The sequence below is a fragment of the Pocillopora damicornis genome, chromosome 4 (assembly GCF_964200805.1).
Source record: "Pocillopora damicornis chromosome 4, jaPocDami1.2, whole genome shotgun sequence".
Lineage (NCBI taxonomy): Eukaryota > Metazoa > Cnidaria > Anthozoa > Scleractinia > Pocilloporidae > Pocillopora > Pocillopora damicornis.
In genome coordinates this window covers 30,772,859-30,790,552 of record NC_142673.1, presented here as the reverse complement: position 1 = coordinate 30,790,552, position 17,694 = coordinate 30,772,859, and the positions used below count along the sequence as shown (strand labels likewise).

General features: G+C 36.0%; 4 protein-coding genes across 4 annotated transcripts; 2 read left to right on the top strand and 2 right to left on the bottom strand.

Moving 5' to 3' along the window:
* Nucleotides 1–112: 112 nt before the first annotated feature.
* LOC113681679 (ribosomal RNA small subunit methyltransferase NEP1) lies at nucleotides 113–2,843 on the bottom strand. The gene is made up of 7 exons (XM_027198787.2): nucleotides 2,689–2,843; nucleotides 2,439–2,540; nucleotides 2,087–2,228; nucleotides 1,738–1,796; nucleotides 1,157–1,208; nucleotides 944–1,041; nucleotides 113–632 (listed from the first exon to the last, which is right to left on the bottom strand). Exons 1-7 carry the CDS (start codon nucleotides 2,806–2,808, stop codon nucleotides 519–521), a joined length of 687 nt encoding a protein of 228 aa, XP_027054588.1. The 5' UTR covers nucleotides 2,809–2,843; the 3' UTR covers nucleotides 113–518.
* Nucleotides 2,844–6,922, top strand: LOC113681715 (uncharacterized). The gene is made up of 5 exons (XM_027198833.2): nucleotides 2,844–2,989; nucleotides 4,582–4,701; nucleotides 5,045–5,162; nucleotides 5,242–5,365; nucleotides 5,672–6,922. Exons 1-5 carry the CDS (start codon nucleotides 2,885–2,887, stop codon nucleotides 6,081–6,083), a joined length of 879 nt encoding a protein of 292 aa, XP_027054634.2. The 5' UTR covers nucleotides 2,844–2,884; the 3' UTR covers nucleotides 6,084–6,922.
* A 338-nt stretch (nucleotides 6,923–7,260) lies between these two features.
* Nucleotides 7,261–13,836, top strand: LOC113681716 (gamma-aminobutyric acid receptor subunit rho-1). The gene is made up of 10 exons (XM_027198835.2): nucleotides 7,261–8,147; nucleotides 8,860–8,981; nucleotides 9,617–9,684; nucleotides 10,230–10,385; nucleotides 10,608–10,669; nucleotides 11,005–11,087; nucleotides 11,603–11,746; nucleotides 12,096–12,284; nucleotides 12,780–12,943; nucleotides 13,345–13,836. Exons 1-10 carry the CDS (start codon nucleotides 8,077–8,079, stop codon nucleotides 13,591–13,593), a joined length of 1,308 nt encoding a protein of 435 aa, XP_027054636.2. The 5' UTR covers nucleotides 7,261–8,076; the 3' UTR covers nucleotides 13,594–13,836.
* Nucleotides 13,837–14,827: 991 nt separating this feature from the next.
* LOC149047699 (uncharacterized) lies at nucleotides 14,828–16,722 on the bottom strand. Its single transcript, XM_089203717.1, has 2 exons — nucleotides 16,630–16,722; nucleotides 14,828–15,381 (listed from the first exon to the last, which is right to left on the bottom strand). Exon 2 carries the CDS (start codon nucleotides 15,379–15,381, stop codon nucleotides 14,974–14,976), a length of 408 nt encoding a protein of 135 aa, XP_089059843.1. The 5' UTR covers nucleotides 16,630–16,722; the 3' UTR covers nucleotides 14,828–14,973.
* Nucleotides 16,723–17,694: the final 972 nt, after the last annotated feature.

Here is a 17,694-nt window from a genome sequence, read left to right as displayed (position 1 = left end):
TAACTTTCTCAGACTCCTTTCCACTTACTTCTTGGCAAGTGTTCTTCCCTATGTTGGTCAGAAATCTGTACTTTTCAAACACCACTTAAAATGAAAAAAGCCAACTCTTGCATTCCCTGTTGTCTTATTTTAATGAATTGTCTCTGGCAAAAACCACTCTGCAGATTGACATATTAATTAAAAGTATCTTTTGTTCTATACAATTGTGACTTGCCCTTCAAGTGAAGAGTTAAAGGGCAGGTTTAACTTCTCTTAGGGAAAGTATACCGTGAGTGACATTTGTACTGAAAATATTCCCACAACTCACTTCCATAGACATGGTTGCTTCCTGAATTAAAAAATATGATAGTGGATAAGGCAATATACTCATCATTAACCAGAAAATCTATTTTTATAGTTTTATATTACAAAGAAAACAAGTTGGTGCTCTTCAAAGTACCAAAACTTCTTCTGTTTACTCAGTTGCCCTGAATTCCTTAATGATGGCATTACAAAGCCGTTAAAAAGATCATCTACTGTCACACTACTCCCCATGCTTCTTCAAAAGCAGTACAGATTTTTGCACAAGTTAAAGCTCCTGACAATGGATATTGACTTATTGCCACAGTGTCTTCCACATAAGGAACATCAATCTGCAGAAAAAATTTAAAATGAATAAATGAAAGGTAGAGGAAATTTAATTGTTTCAAAAAAAATTTGTGATTTGAAAACTAATGGTACCTATGTCAAAGGTAAATTGAGGTGAGGGCCAATCTGACAGGACAGACATGAGGAAGAGTGGAGGAGGAGGAAGGAACAACCACAACCATTAGAAATCAGGGATGTATGAAATAACTGTTATTACAATTTTTCATTATCTCAGTGGTGTGCACTTGTTTTAGGTGTAGAGGTGAAGTGGTAAGCATCTCACTTTGAGTACTTGCATCATTCTTTAAAGCCTTACCGAGCCGTGTGCCATGGCTCCAACAACAAACACAATGGGCTCATCTTTTGGTATAACATCCTTTAATTTCACAAGATTATCAGAATGAAAAGATGTTCCTGAAAGGAAATGAAATATCAGTTTTCTGTTTCATAAATGAACCAGAACAGAAGAAGTAAGGACATCGTTTAGTTACACTCAGTACAATCAGATGAATTGATTACAGTAACTTACCCACTTTCCTACAACCAGTTGGCAAATGATCTGTTACAGGGTTCTTGATGACCTGATAATTAAAATTACATGTCACTGACTGATTCATTAGAAAATAAGAGCAGAAACAAAGATTGTGCTTAAAAGGTACCATTATCTACTTTCTCACTTGGAGGGGTGTACACTTTGAAATTAAAATATAATCAACAAGAGATGTTGAATGACATCTCTCAAACAAGTTCAGAACTTCGGGAGTGATACAATTTATTATCACTACAGCTCCATTCTCCACAGCTAGAACTAGATACTGAAAAGTATTGTGTGAGACAAGGGAACCAGCCAGTCTGTTGAAGATCTTGGCTGAACTATGATGCTCACTTCACTCTAGGATTGAACATGGTGTATGCATGTGTCAAGCATCACATGCAGGACGCACAGACAACTTAACACAGACAGGGATTAGTCACCCTGTGCACATCACTCCAACAATCCAAAAAGTCAATAATTAGCTTTTTCGCAGTTTAAGTCTCTAGTCATGGTGGTAATAATAATCCCCCCTTGAAATACAAGGAATCTTTCTATACTGCCATGATGAAGCTCACCTTGAGTAACTTTTGAGGACCATCAGAAGCATGAATGCTAAGTTTGTGCAACAACTGAACTTTAATGAAAAGAAATTACAACATTAGCATTGTACAGTTTAAACCTCTAAGTAAAAGTATCTAAAAAGTATTTAAGAAATGATATAAATACCATACTATGGTAGGTAAGCTTTTTAGGTTATTTTACTTCGTTTTTGATACCAAAGTGATATTAGAGCACTGATGCAAACACAGAGGATCCATTACTGACCTGTGAAGCAGTCCTTTTAGCAAAACCACAGATGAATATTTTTAGCTTTTTCACTATGTTCACCAATAGATCATGTATCAAAAGACTTCCTGTACCTACCCATAAGCCCACAAAAGCGGTCAAACGTTCTTGGTATTCTGGTATGTGGGTTAATCTCAATAAGGACATTTCTCTCTGTATGAATGTAGACTTGTAAAAGACCTGCTTTGTTCAGCGGACTGTCCAGTAACATCAACAAACTCTGTTTTAATACGGGTGAAAAGTAATGAAAGAAGAAATTGGTTAGAAGTCAATGTGATGTGCTTTACATATGGTCCTTACTTATTCCTTGATTTAGGGTAACAATTTATTCCTAGTATCGAAGGAAACCCACAAATATATTCCATACTTATGCTGAGGTTTAAAAAAAAACTGGCAAAAGAAATGAAAAGACTGGTAACGTGAACCTCACCTGATGAGTGATGTCTGGTCTAGCTGTTGCCGGATCTTTCTTATTTTTCCTCATTATAGTTTTATGTTTATCACAATTAAGTAACTCGAAACTTTTTCCATTCTATGGGTAGAAAGAATATATCGTATGTTAGTATAGAATACCACATAAAGCAAACTGCTGTGGTGGTAACATTCCAGAGCAACCTGAGTCTATCAAACTTAACTTTGCTCCTTACTGTCCTCCACTAATATTAATGTTTTGTCCTTACTTTAACTGTCTCAAGTGAAGCTTTTTCTAGGATTACAATAAGCCGTTTTCCAGAGTCCTTTTCTTTCAGTGTTTTAGGAATTTTGCGCGGCCTTTCAAACTCGCTCCCTTCGTCCGCCATGACTGCACGTGTGTGGCATCATAAAGGCTTGGTTACCACGCAGTTTAAGGAAAGGAGAGAGACTGGCGTACACAACATGGAGAACGATATATCTGGCAGTGTATTCCTGGAAGAACTTACTCTGAAATGTTTTCCAGAACTCGTTGAATCACTTAAAAAGGACATTCCACGATCTTTAATGGTAATCTCTTTCTTTCCAGATGTAACTTTACGTTAATAACGACTTGCTTACATGGACCGATCGGACGACCCCTAGAAGTCCTAGAAGGATCTGTGTAATTATTCTCATCGCAAATGAACAGAGGCAAAAATTTAATGGTGTTGCAATGCCCCTTTTAATCCGACGCCGCTCGAAATCGATCTATACTCAGAATATGTGGTATAATTTCGGCACAGCCCGATATTATTGTAAAACAAATCTGTTTTCCCAATGGCAATGTATTGTTTTTGTCATTGCTTTCTCTATCTAAGAACTGAATGCATAATGTAGGATGGGGCTGTGCGGAAATTTTACCGAATATGTATATATGAGAGGAGACTGATACTTAAAGCTACATTAGATTTAATTTTTACTTGAAGCCTCTTTGAAGGGGTCATTCCTTGAAAATCAAGTTGGAGCAGCCTGGGTCTTGAAACTCTTACCTTCTGACAGACCTGAATAAAGTCTGCAGTTATGAGTTTACTTGAAATTAGATATGGATTCCTGTTTGGAAAGAACCATTGTACATTTTTGACCTCCATTTATTTAATGTAGAGTCATCTGACTTGATATTCAACTAACTGGCTTTGTAGAAATACCCTTAAACACCAGCCATAGCAAAGCTTGACCCTCCCCCCCCTCCTCTCCGGGATAGGTGGAGCTTTGTCAGGTTTTGTTTACTATTCAGTACCAATACCCACCTATTTCTCAGGGTAGGATTTACTTTGACTGGTGCATTCAATCAATCAATCATATCCTAACCCTAACCCTAACCCTGAAAAGCTTGCTGGGTCATTTATCTGAGGAACTTACGTGCTAATGGACTTGTGAAAGTTTACAATTTGTTTAAAACCCAAGATATACAGCCATCTCAACTAAGGTAAAATCAACCAAATTTCATGCAAATTACAGTATTTTACTTTATAGGTGTTATGTGTAAAAAAAATCTTTTGATCTGAAAATGCATGTGGATGTAAAATTCCTAAAACTATTGCCATCACCCTTGACAAAAACTGTTACAAAGGGCATAGAATGTCTTCATACTAGGATCCTGATTTTCCCCCTTTTTTTTAGTATGCAAAAATATTTTGGAATATACATCTACTTAAGTAGGAAACTATTAAGTGCAACTACAGGAAAGCATCAAGTGCAGTTACATCTTTAATATACCTTTGTGATTGCCAGGTGCAACAGATTTTCATAAAAGATATGCAGCAAGTAACAGTATGCTCAGGGTTTGGTACTGAAACTCTTTTTTATGAATTCATGTCAATAAGGCAATAGACAATTTTTGGTGTGGTAACTGATAGTCCTCAGCAAGAAGAAGCTTAGCCAAATATTTCTGGGCAGATTTTTATGTTTGAAAATGGTCAGTTTACAGCCATACCTTGTCAATCTGTTTTGATCATTTTAGATCAAATGTTGAGATCAAAATGAATTAGAAACACTTGAGAGACTGTTTGCCATTTTTTAACTTAAATATGAAGACTGTCGATTTTTCCATCAGATGGACAGAAGTATTCAGGATTTATTTTTACTCTAGGTATTGTTATTTATGAGTTGTCTTGTTTTAGATGTTAGGATGCCTTGAACAAATGAATGAAAGTCCAGAGGTGACAAGTGGTCATGTTTATGTAAGCCATTGGCCCAACCCAGACCTAGTAATGTTTGAAAATATGGCTTATAAAGCATTGGTGAGAACCTTCCTCTGTTTTTGGTTGCTTATTACTTTACACATACTCGACCATCTAAGTATTGCTATTGTCATCATTACTTTCATCGTAATCATTACCAATGCAACCTAAATTATTAGAGGGAACACAACCAAGTTATTTAATATTCATCTTTCTTTCGAAGGAAGAAAATGTTTCCTCCATTTGGAAATCTAAAATTTTTGCTTTAAGGTATTCCTTTAGTCTCTCACTGCTACAACTGCTAACATAAAGGAAGTCAAATGGCTGCCACCATCTTGACAACCCCTAAGAACAAGTGAATCACTAACTATGAACTTTAGTTAATATATTTTCTTAATTTCAGACTGATTACAATATTCCCCCATCTGTGATTTTTGCAAGTTGTTCCACAGAGAAGCTGAAAATGACACTTGAAAAAAGTCATCTAAGCAGGTTTACATCCTCACCAGAAATACTTGTGGGTATGATCAGCCTATTTTAGCATCTATTGAGAAAAATGTATTTATCAAAGCTTTTGATTGGGTATTTCCTTTTTGACAGGTGATCCCAGATGTTTTGAAATTGGTAATGAGATCACGAAATCAAAGGGAAATGGACTTCAAGTTACTCTTGAATCCCTTCCATATTTTGCTACAGCAACTGATGTCACTAAATTAGAAAAACAGTGAGTTGAAAGAGAGGTTTAAGTTGTGTATTTGTTATTATATGCTCTAATAATTTTTTGGTCATGAAATTCTGCTGGTGTGAGCTTGAAAAGTTAACATGTACCCAGTATTTTTTCTATGGTAGCTTTATTTCTGTTTGTAAAGTCAACTAAAATCAGATTCATTGTCATTTATGGGACATGCCCAAGGGTGTTGCACAAAGCACTTTGAATTTAACTTCCAATGGTTTCCTTAATTTGTAACAATTTGAGTTACAGTAGCCAAGAGCATGAAGGCAAACTTTAATAAAAGTATTATCTTTATAGTGAATGCCCACCCGGCTACTTCATTGCTCCTTTGAGGCTTCAAGACGCAGTCCTAATTGATACAATGTGGAAATTTGGGGGCAACCCTAATTCTTTGAAGAGATTTAAAAACTTGATTTCCCACTCACTTACCGCTGGGGTGTATTATCAAGACACTGACCAGCTTGTCTCATGGGGACTGATTGCGGAATATGGCTGCATTTCAATGCTTCATACATTAGAATGTCACAGAAGACGTGGATTGGCCATGGCTATCGTCTACCATCTCACTAAAACCCTTTTGGATCGAAGGAGGACAGTATTCTGCATCATAGAAGAAGAGAATGAAAACTCCAGACAACTTTTTTGTAAAATGGGATTTAAAATTTTTTCGAGTGATTACGTAGCGTTTTTATATACTTCCCAAAGTTAGATTCACAGGGCAAAGAGGTCGATAATTTTCCACTGATTTCTATGCAAAAGAAATCTATGAAGAAAACGCGGGAATGTGATGAAAGTCTTGACTATGCAACACATCACCTTTTTTAGTTTTGAAGTGACGCATATATTCAAAACATATACCTTGTTGTCAAAGCGTGTTAAGCACACTTTTTTTATTATCATCCAACGGCCAAATGAGAAAAGTACATCTTAAATATTGTAATTTTGACTGTGGCCGTAAAAGCTACCTTGTCGAGCTACCATGGCTAAATCACTATTCGCCTTTTACTTTCTACGGAAAGGTTCTTGTTAGAAGTTCTTTTTAAATCTCGTAGGTTGAGCGTAATATTTAGTGCAATTGTACTTTATTTTTCCATTTGCCATATTACGTCAATAAGGAGCCCTAATTATATGGATTATATAAGTTCACTTCAAACGTAGCAAACATAGAGGTGTTCATGTATCGGTCGAGAATAAGACGAGCCTTCTCAGCTCATGGAAACAGAAATATTTAATTCTTAGTTTACAAGGTTTTTATTTTCACTTTGATAGGAAAACGATTTCTTTGTAGCTATGTGGTAACTTAGAGGAGTAGAGGAATCAATTGATGACATTGTTCCACCAAATGTTGCCGACTTTTTTTTTTTATCAATATTAAGTCGTTGGTCATATTTTCTTAGTAGGGAGTCTTGCCGTATTTTAAAGTTACTTTTGCTCCGGTATGATGAATTTGTTTGAAAAACATTAAAAGGAGCCGAAATTCTATTGATGCTCTATTGTTTTGCCAAACAATAGTAAAACTTTACAATAATAAAGTTTTATAAAGTAAAACATGTCTTTGAAAGTTACTTTTGCCCCGGTGTGAAATAGTTTGAAAAACATTAAAACTGAGAGGCCGAAATTCTATTGATGTTCTATTGTTGTAACGTTTCTGAACATTTTAATTGTCTACGTTAAAATAATTCATAACTGAATCGTCAGAGTCATTTAATACTTTGGCACTATTTCAGGTCGTTCTTAATTATTTTAACCGACGCTTATAATAGACACAAACTATTTTTTCCCGCTGATGAATGGAACCCCAACGCATTTCGTTTTTTCAAAGGTATTTGACTTTCAATTAAAAAAAAAAATGAAATTTATTTACACTTTTCTAACCAAACTACCCAGGTCGTATGGTTTTGTTTATGACTTTTATGAAATATGTTTACTCAAGCGATAACAAACAACTCTATTTTTATGCATTTCCACAGTGTATTTTATGTTTACATTATTCACGATCCCGCTGTAATTATTCGGGTGCTATTAACGTACGAACCTACAAGCAGATTGAAAGTTACTTGAACAATTTTGTAAACGCAGAAATTTACATGAACCTATGGGAATTTAAATAGAAGAAAGGCAAAATATACCCACAAAACCACTGAGCAATTGATTTTAAGGACGATGTTCATCACTTTTACCCCAAGACGTGTGATGAAGGCAATACCCAATATACAACCCAAAATATCCTTATCTTCTTTTCATCTTTTACATGCAGAAACTGCAATGTTCTTGCCCTTGATTAATATTAAATAGGTGGCGTAGGGTTTTTTCAAATTACTTCTTCAAACTAAAGTTGTTAATTTATCCATTCTGAATAACTGTAGCGGCGCCCAACCTGCACACCTGATTAGAATTTTTTATGGTAAACTGAACATACGTAATAGATCCTTAAATGCTTATAACAAATCATGATTTTTGAATTGCAATTACAGAATATGTGTGAGCGTGTGTGTTAGATTTCATCCTCCCTTTTCATCATGAGAAAGTATAACAGTCTTGCTTTAATTCAACGTTAAATAAAGGTCTTAACCTTTATTTCATTTTGTAGCTGTGGTTGGTAACTTCTAAAATATTATGCTTTTGAATTATTGATAATACAGGTGTAAAACTCGTTTGAAGTGAGAGAGTTTTTAGTAGTCGGCGATGAACACAGCCTCAAAATGTACTCCAACCAACCTTCAGCCCCGCTGCTTTTTGTGTTTATTTCCATCTCTTTCTGTGTTGCTCAATCGTAAGTATTTTCTTTGTTGACTACAATCTACATCTAAAAGGTACATAAAAAAACTTGAAAAGGAGGGAGCGTGGTCTTTCGCCATAGTTTTGACGTAAAGTCAGCTTTGGCTCTCGATGACAACGAAGCTATGAAAGTGAGAACTGTTCTTTAAATGTCAATTTGTGTAGTGTAGACGTAATGAACTTTTGTGGGCTTACTGGATGACTGCAATATTACCAATCAAGCTGAAAAGACTCAGGTTCAAACCTTTTCTCGCTATTGATATCCATTCGATAAGTTGTCAGCACAGGTTAGGCGAGTGTCACGCGATGCAAAATGCCGCAAAAATATCCTATGTGAGTGTCGACTTTACTTTTTCCTATAGTTATTCCATGTTGGTTATTTTCTTCATTGGATTCTTGCTGATGAGTTCTACATGGTTTGATCTTCATACCCTTAACAGTGTCATTTGTTATACTTGTACGTCTTATCATTTTCTCGTATTATCTTGTTCCGTTGAAACAGGTCAGAAGCTTTGATAATGTTCGTCAGATAAGATTTCTAGTTCATGTTTTCTTTATTTAGCGAACAGGGGGGTATCAGATAATGTAAAAGAACGTCTCAAACTTAGCTTGTGGGTGGGTGCTACATACTTTTCATCATTTTAGAATTAATTCACACTAGGCTCACGATGGTTTTTATTCTTATTTTCAATTCGCTTTCCTTCTAGCAAAAGAAATAATAATACGAATGATACCTCGGTTGAAAACAAAAAATGGATCACAAATTCGTCTAGAATCTTCCAAAATTTAATGGAGGATTATGATCCATCAATTGCTCCGTTTGTTCCAGGTAAGTCCCTGGCACCTTAATCACTGGACTCTACTTACGGTAATATAGTGAGAAGGTTGTCCTTTTGTACCAGTCTTAGAGATATTCCCTGCTATTTCTAGGATACAGTTTTTTTTCTCGTTTCGACGAAAGAGAAATCGCCATGAGACATGCTTACCTGTTCACCTGATAGAAACCTTAAGTCAAACTCTATTTGGCTCCAACAGTACTGTTTTCGTAATTTACTCCTCGCTTGGCTTAATAATATTCAACTAACTTTACTTATCGTGCAAAATTTAGTGCTATTGTGGAGTAAAATTCTTGAGCAGTTACCATGATAGGACTAGTGGTGCTTGGAGTTTTGGGGACAGTTTCCTCTTTAAACCAAAAGCGCTCTACTGGCGTAACATATTGTTTTGTCTAATTCACAAAAACTTCTGCGCTTGAACAGGAGATTAGGTTTCGCAGCTGTATTAAAGATATTCAACGCTGTCAATGACTCCAGTTCTTTTCTATCTTGCGACCGCATCAATCGAGAGACTACCGAGATAAAGACTACCAAGGTAGATACTTCCTACCCAGGTCTCGTTTTCGGTGAACTAGGGATGAGCCGCTCTTTCCAAGTGGAGACCGCTGAGTCCGTTCATTTGTTTCAGGTAAGCCAGTGCAGGTGGCACTCACATTTGAAATCCTGGCTTTTGGCGAGATGAAGGAAGCAAAAATGGTAAGTTGATCGTTCATAACAAATACATTTCTAATAACGGTAAATTAATAACGGAATCGAAATTCCTAAAGCACGGATGCCTATCATCAAAATGTATAACATGAACAGCCGACCGGTAACAAAGCGGAGGGAACAGCATCTCATGGTCAGAATAATAAAGGATCGAAATGCACCAATGACAGCTCACCGTAATACACCAATTACAACAAACCAAGGTGCGATAAATAGCGACACTAAGACTTTCGACCTCGTCGCCTCACGAAGACTAGCAGTATTGACTAGCGGGACTCTTAAAAACGATAAATGTATATTTACACCTAACCTTTATTAAATATTCCTTATTTTGATCCCTGATGTAACTGCAAAATATTTTTTCCTTTTTTTTAAATATTTAGATGTATAAGCAAAATTATGAAGAATGATGAACGCAGGGATGTATTTTATCTATAAGTAATAAAGAGGCTAAAAACAATATAGGGCTTCAACAGGGCTTGAAACCTCTGTGAACTCGCAGTTCTTTGAAGGTCATATTTTTTCTTCCACAGGAATACAGCTTAGATTTATATTTCCTTCAAGTTTGGTCAGATATCAGACTTGCTCAAGGTCAAGACAGGAATTTCGCATTCAGTGGAAATGACATTAAAAAGATCTGGACACCAGACACCTACTTCATGAATGCCAAGAAAACAGATATTAAAAATGTAAGGTTTTACGTTCATGTTTCTTGAAGAACTTTTCCTATGCAGCAAAACCACGGGCTTTTCTCTTTTATCCTTAAAAGTAATAGTTGTCTCCTCCAAAAACATTTTATTTGGTAAGTAAGCAGATGAAGCAGTTTTTAAAACTCGCCGATTCTTCCGTGACTATTAAAAAAGAATCCTTAACCTTCAAAACATTTAGACATTTTGCTTATTTTCATAAAGGTTATGAAAGACAATCAAATGGTGTATATCCTGCCTGACGGAGTGGTGGTACAGATGTCCAGGTAAATTAGCAATTGTTCATATCATACATGCTTTTTTACTTACTTTTGTTGAAAAAAACTTGTTATCAGTCCCCACAAAAGCGATAACAAACTTGAGAAGTATGTTGAATGCGCCTCTGTCAAAGCCTTGGTGACTGGGAACTAGACTAATTTTGTATTTGAAGATAACAGTGCAGGACATGAACAATATTTGCTTCAAGTTGCCACAAAACAACAATAACAACAACCAACTACAACATTTTCAATTCTATAACGGTTGTTAATTGGTCCACGTTTCGCATCTGGGAAATTACACTCAGATAAATTTACTGTTTTTTATTTTGATATTTTATTAGGATCACATTAGACGTGGCTTGTCACATGCAGCTGCAGATGTATCCATTTGACAGACAGAAATGTGAACTCATTATCGAGAGTTGTGAGTATTCAACTTTTCACTTCTCCAACCTCCAATTTCTCCCGCTGGTCAACAAAAACTTTATTTGTACCCAACAGTTACCAATAAACTACAGCAGTTTTAAATTATGTAGTGGGTACAGGCTGCCCTTAAAAACCTTTAAGGGCTAGAAAGATAGAACAGCCACACTAAGGAGATTAATTGATGGATACGAGGGCCAGACCACTCATGCAAACACACCTACACAAAAAGCAGAAAAAAAAACAAACAAACAAAAGCAGGAAGATGAACAGCAAAGGAGAACTAAGGACGCCAGTATTAGGCAGTGGAAAGCCAAAAAAGTAAAGTCTTAGTTCAAGACAGGAAGCTTTCCACGAAGGTGACTTTGGAAGAAAACAGAACGACCTAGACGGCTTGATCGGTCATCGCCTGCTCTTAGATGAAACTTTTACACTCAGTTACTCAGGACATCTCGCTGTCTACCGCTCTGCTTTGTTTTCTACCACTCATCAGTTCCAAACTCGTTTGTTATTTAGTTTCAATGACAGAATCAAAGTTAAACTACACTTGGGGCAACTTAGCAGCGGAAAAATGCGTCGTGGGTGTTTATGATGACGCCATGGCTCAGTATGAGTACAAAGGAGTGAAACTCAGTTATAAACACGAGAAGATTTCCTCTGGTATGTACGTTAGAAAACGACCATTGTAATGCTTTTTGCGATATTACAACTGAATTGGCGATTGAAAAACCCTCTGCCATTAAATTAACTTCATAATCAGTAATAACTTTCACGCAATCTTTCAAAAAGGGAAACCGAAAGGTTTCAGGCTGACCAAGAGGAAATAATGTTTCAGCTTGCTCAAGGAAGCTCTGGTGTTTGTGACCTGTAAAACGATCGGGAACAGCTACAATCATCTGCATTCGAAATGAGGAGAAATGTCATGTCGTGTCAAAATGATATTCATTAAGTAGGATTATTTCTTAAATTCATACGTCTTAAGCCGGGGGATACTCTTACTTTCCAACAGGCGCTTTCTCCAACTTGTACGCTACCTTTGTATTCGACCGGCTTACGTCATATACAGTTCTCCAAGTGTACGTTCCCAGCTACATGATTGTTCTTTTATCATTCATGGCTTTGTGGATTCCTAAAGATGCCGTGCCTGCCCGTGTGGGACTTGGGATAACAACTGTGCTTACTATTGTGTACTTTTTAGGTAAGAGAATAAGAGCGCGCGGTACTTAAAAAAAAACAAAACAAAAAAAAACGCACAATCAATTGATCCTAGTCAGAGAAGTAAGCCATTTTACCCGGAGTCTAGGAGATAAATTTTTGTCTATGACTTCATTGATGACTGACGTTTACAACTGAGAGAAATTCTGATTTTGCTCACTATCTCTCTAATTATTTTATCCATTCAACGTACACTAAAAAAGAAAAAAAAAAGGTAAACAAAATGATATTTCCAGAAAACGCAAATATGCTCACTAAAGTGTTCAAAAAAACTTAAAGAAGAAAGTAGAGCAATTTTTTTTGTTCGCTATTTACCGCTATGGTTTAATGCATAGAGCTAATGTCAAACTTTTCTCCCTATTTCGCCGATGTATAATATGAGAAAAAAATTGCATTGATTACTTAAATTGATAGAAACGTAACTTCTTTGCCAACAAGATCAAAAGTAAGTTTCAGCTGCTATTATGTTCTTTCGTAGGAACTGTCAATAGCTCGATGCCTCGTGTGTCTTACATGAAGGCCATCGACTGCCACCTTTTTGTATCGTTTGGTTTTGTGTTTGCCACCATGTTGGAATATATTGTTGTGCTAAACACCTCCGACAGAAAGAAGAGGAGGATGTCTACTCACGAGGACTTTGAAGTTAGTTTGAATTTATGCTAAAGTTGTACACTGAAATGATACGTCAAGTCTCTTAAGCGGGTCATATGAGAAGAATCTTATCATAGTATTACGTTCCAATTAGTTTGAAAATTTAAATTGTAATACCGCTTGAAGGGAAAAGAAAAATTCTACTTTTGGTGTTTGGTAAAAAAAGGAACAAGAAGAAAAGAACAACAGAGTTACTGCTTACCTTTCTCTGAAAAAGCTGGTGATCGAAAGCCCCATTGTGTATCTCATTATTACCATGCCTTTAAACAGTGATATTTGGCGCGCTTCCCTGTGTAATCGTGAATAGTCTTACATCCACTGTTTTTTTTTTGTAGTTAGAGAGTGAAGAATCTGGGCATAATCTAATCCAAACACACTGTGATACTTTACAGCTTGGACCACTCAACAATCACGCGTCGGACGATTCACCACAAAACAAACGATACGATGCAGGTGTACCGGATGCTTGTTACCAAGTGTTCTCCTGCAAAAGGAAAAGAATGAAAGCCAGTCTGTCCTTGAACGCGGTGGACAGATACGCACGGATCCTGATGCCATCTGTCTATGGAGTCTTTGTTCTCATTTACTGGTTGATATGTGCATTGCTGTCTCCTCAAAAAGAATCATTGGATCTCTGTTAGGTTTGGTGCTTCTGTGGTGGGAAGAAAATTCAAAAAACATTTGCTGGTTTTGTCTTAGAAAATCTTTAATGAAATGTGTTGAAAGGCTTAAGTTTTAATGCGTTCAGTCAAATGCATCTAACGCATTTTCAGACAAGACTTATCTTGAACCCTTAGTTTAAATTATGCTTCTTCTCCGTGGACGATTGTGATAAAAATAATTCTTTATGAGTTAGTTTTGTTGATTAAAATTTTTACACCTTCGGTGAAAGGTAGGAGAATTTTTTTTGTAAAAATTTTTTTTCAAAAAACCATAGAGAACATAGGAAAGAAGGGAAAAGAAAAGAAGAATAACTACTTGGTAGTTTGGACGCGAAGTATGTTACTTGATAGAGAGTCCGTGTTTTTCAGGAAGTCATATTGCGGTATTTTATAATTGTTCCAATGGTATTTCTCAAAGGAAGCTATTATGTGCCGTTAAATTGAGAAACAAAAATAGATTTAGTATTCATGAAGAGTGTCGGAAGTGATAATGCTAGACTTACTTGAATAGGCCTGAATATAAATGAGCACTGAATGAGCCAATGAATTTTTATGAACACCCTCAGTAAGTGTGTACCTTAATACTGATCAGCAAAATCAACAAGAAGTATGAAATATATTAATCGACATCATAATCTGTATCGTGTATTAAAGTTGGAAATTCTTTGATAAAGGGATAATGAAAAAATTTTCCACACTTTCTAGAGTAATCCTTTTTATTCCTCTTTACTTTTCATTGGTGGCCATGTGAAGTGTAAATATAACTCCCAATACAGCCTTCTAAGTAACCATGGAAGGCTAAGAGAGTAGCCACATGTTGACTGTTTTGTACCTACTTGGAAAGTCTGCACTACTTAATTTCCCGATATAACCAGCCTTAGCCAGCGTCATGCATGTAATAAACATGATTTGTCGTGTTTTCGTTTGACTAATGATACTCGCGACTTAACAAAAAGCTTTGGGTTTTGCTGGAAAACTGCATAACTATCGTAATCGTAAGCGATTTTTTCACTTTATGTCATGAAATTTATTTACATTGGATATACACCAAGTTTGAGGAGTCAGAGATGAAAATTTCCTGCTGTGTTGCTTCGTAAAGGAAGCAAAATTCAGTTTGTTTTTAAATTTTCGGTTGCCAATCTTTACACTCTTGAATTCCCTTAAGAGCTCCTATTCGAATAGACATTACATCTTATGGTGGAAATTGAACATCAATATACCAATAAACTGCGCTACATGACAATTACGTTTAAAATGGAAACTTTCCCTATGGAATCTTTCTTTAAATTGTCTGATCCTTGGTCTGTTAAATCTTCACCTTTTTCTTCGATCTTTCTTTCAATCTTTGTGGATATTTTATCAACATGCTCGAGGCTTGGGTACTGTTGGTAGTTTTCGTTTCACTCTCTTGGTGACAGAAAGAATTTTTCCAATTATCTTCTTCTTGATAATTCCAATCTTCTCCAGTACTGCTCCAACATTTGCACTTGTCGTTGTACCATTTGCACTTGTCGTTGTACCATTTGGACTTGTCGTTGTACCATTTGGACTTGTCGTTGTACCATTTGGGCTTGTCGTTGTACCATTTGGACTTGTCGTTGTACCATTAATACATGGCCGAGGAGGGGGTGGTGTTGAATCGCGCCTTACTCTATGGTTAACGGACATAATTCTTCCCAGTTGCGGTAGCTTGTCGTTAACCGGTGCAGAATTTACTAAAACTAGGACTCCAAAGGCTAAGATTAACAGACTCGCAATAGGACTCATCTGTAAATAAAAAAGTAAAATAAGAAAATCAAGCACTGTTTTACCAATATTTTCTGAGTTCAAGTAGTTATTATTTTTTTGAAGAAAACCTTTGAAACCCTACGTTTGATAATAGGCTGAGATAGAAAAAATAATAATAGATAGAATATGATAAAAATAAGGAGAAAAAATTAGCAAAGTCTACATCTTGAACTAAAAAGACGGCTGGCGGTGGTAACAGATAATCTTTGACTGTGCTCTTCATTCAAGAGATCGTTAGTTCAAGAAGCAGTGGCAAGAGTTTTTTCGTCATTTTTCATGTCATGTTTAGCTCTCAAGTGGATTTTAAGGTCTGTTCAATTAATAGTCATTACTTATCTGTCAGTCTCTATGTATTGAATTGCTTTTAAGTATTAATCTCCGATGAACAGTTTTTCCGCTCAAACAATACCAAGCAGCGTTACTCATTATCGCAATAAAGTTTATCAGAAGTACCATAACAAACAGAGGTCTAACAGTTATCCTTCCATATCGCTCGTAAATTTCTTTTCTCTTGGTCAAAGACAGTAATTTCTATTGGTAACTGACATAATTTTCATCTGATTTTTGAACGTGTAGGAGGAGCTTCTCAGTTGTTGATCGCAGGAATTACTAAAGCAATTAATTACTTAACTCAATATTGTTAGATCTCTCAGTAAAGTACAGGAAGCATTTGACTGACTAACACAAAAAGATCACTACTGGGCTGAAAAAGTCACGTCCTCTGATTTTTTTAAAGGCATAATTCAGAGGCACAGTTGGGTTGGGCTTCTGTCAGTCGACAATTTGATCCACGATGAAAAGGGAAAAAACGACCCGCAGCGTTAAAGCGTTATTAATAAAAAAAGCTCAAGAGAAACTCTATAATGTGTAGATATCAAGAAAAATCGCCACACTTGCGTAATTGGGAAGATTATGGTCCTCAATTAAAAAAACCTTTTTACCAAGTGGCATACAACCATCAAATCGCGTTGTTAGATATACGTACACTCGTTCACTTTAGTTGAACATTGTGCTGGTCCGATCATGATGATATCGGTGTTTGCGGTTGAAGGTCTAACTTTACTTGTGTTTCATACTGACTGTGAACAAGTTAAAAAGTATGGTTGCTCCACTCACTGACTGTACATCTATTTGGTGTAAAGGGAGGTTTATTAAGGAAGTCACCTTCCCCCTTTCAACAGTCAGAGTTCAGATTTCTGTTAAAAAAATAAAAATCCGCAAACTTACCTCGACCTTTGATCTTCTTTTCAGTTGTCAATTAGCCAACTTGTGTTGTCTTTTCCGTTTGGTATAAGAAAGAAAATGCGAGTTTAACGCCGGGAGGCTCCTTCTTATTATAAAATAGCAGGTCAATATCCATTGTGTCTATTCACATGATCCAGTATAAAAAATCGATTTAACGGGTTGTGTCGGAATGATAGTGCACCTCAAGCTAAGACAGCGTTTATTGTAGACCTCTCTGTCATGAAATTACTCTATAGGCAATTCAACCGACTTAGACTAATGATTGTTAATAACATTAGAAATATTTTACTACTTTTCGGCTTGAAAAGATGCCGCAGATGCCTAACAAAGCAGTAATTCAAGTTCATAGATATATTTGTTGTCCTTAAAGATAACGGAATGTGTGGGACATTTGGTTAAATAAGAAGTAGTTTGAAGGGTCTTTGCTATATAACTGCATGAAACATTGAACACGTACAAACCCCGTTTCATTTTGTTTCATATGTTATCCTCTGGTGATTTTTCATTGTCACGACTGAAGTTGTGGCTTGTATTTATAGCTTTGCATGGAAAATTGCGTTTTAATCCATGTTTTCAAAATTAAATGAATAACCACGTTGATGAGGCCGTTCCACAAATAACCTATATTTTTAGGGGGTATTTAGAACTTTCCGATATGTTTAGAAAATATAGCAATATTAAAAAACTTTAAGGACATTTACAGGTGGTTTATACAAAAGAGTTAATAATAATGTACACAATCTCTAACATACTTTTTCAACTCCCACGTGTTCATTTTGCAACAAGTGATCGCAATTCGTGTAAATTTCAAAAGCAAACATTAAGATATGTATAAGGCTTTCTCGAATTTAAGAAAATGTTTTGTTGAATCAAGAAAATTTTTAGCGAGAATTTCGACATTTGGTCTATTTAAGCGGATATTTGTAGAAATTCCTACGGTATTGATTTATTTAGGAGTTTGTTTAAGGTACAATATTGTTTATTTTGCTTGCTGAGGTAATTTTGCAATCGCGTGCAACAATCCATGATGTGTGAGTATTGCCTTGT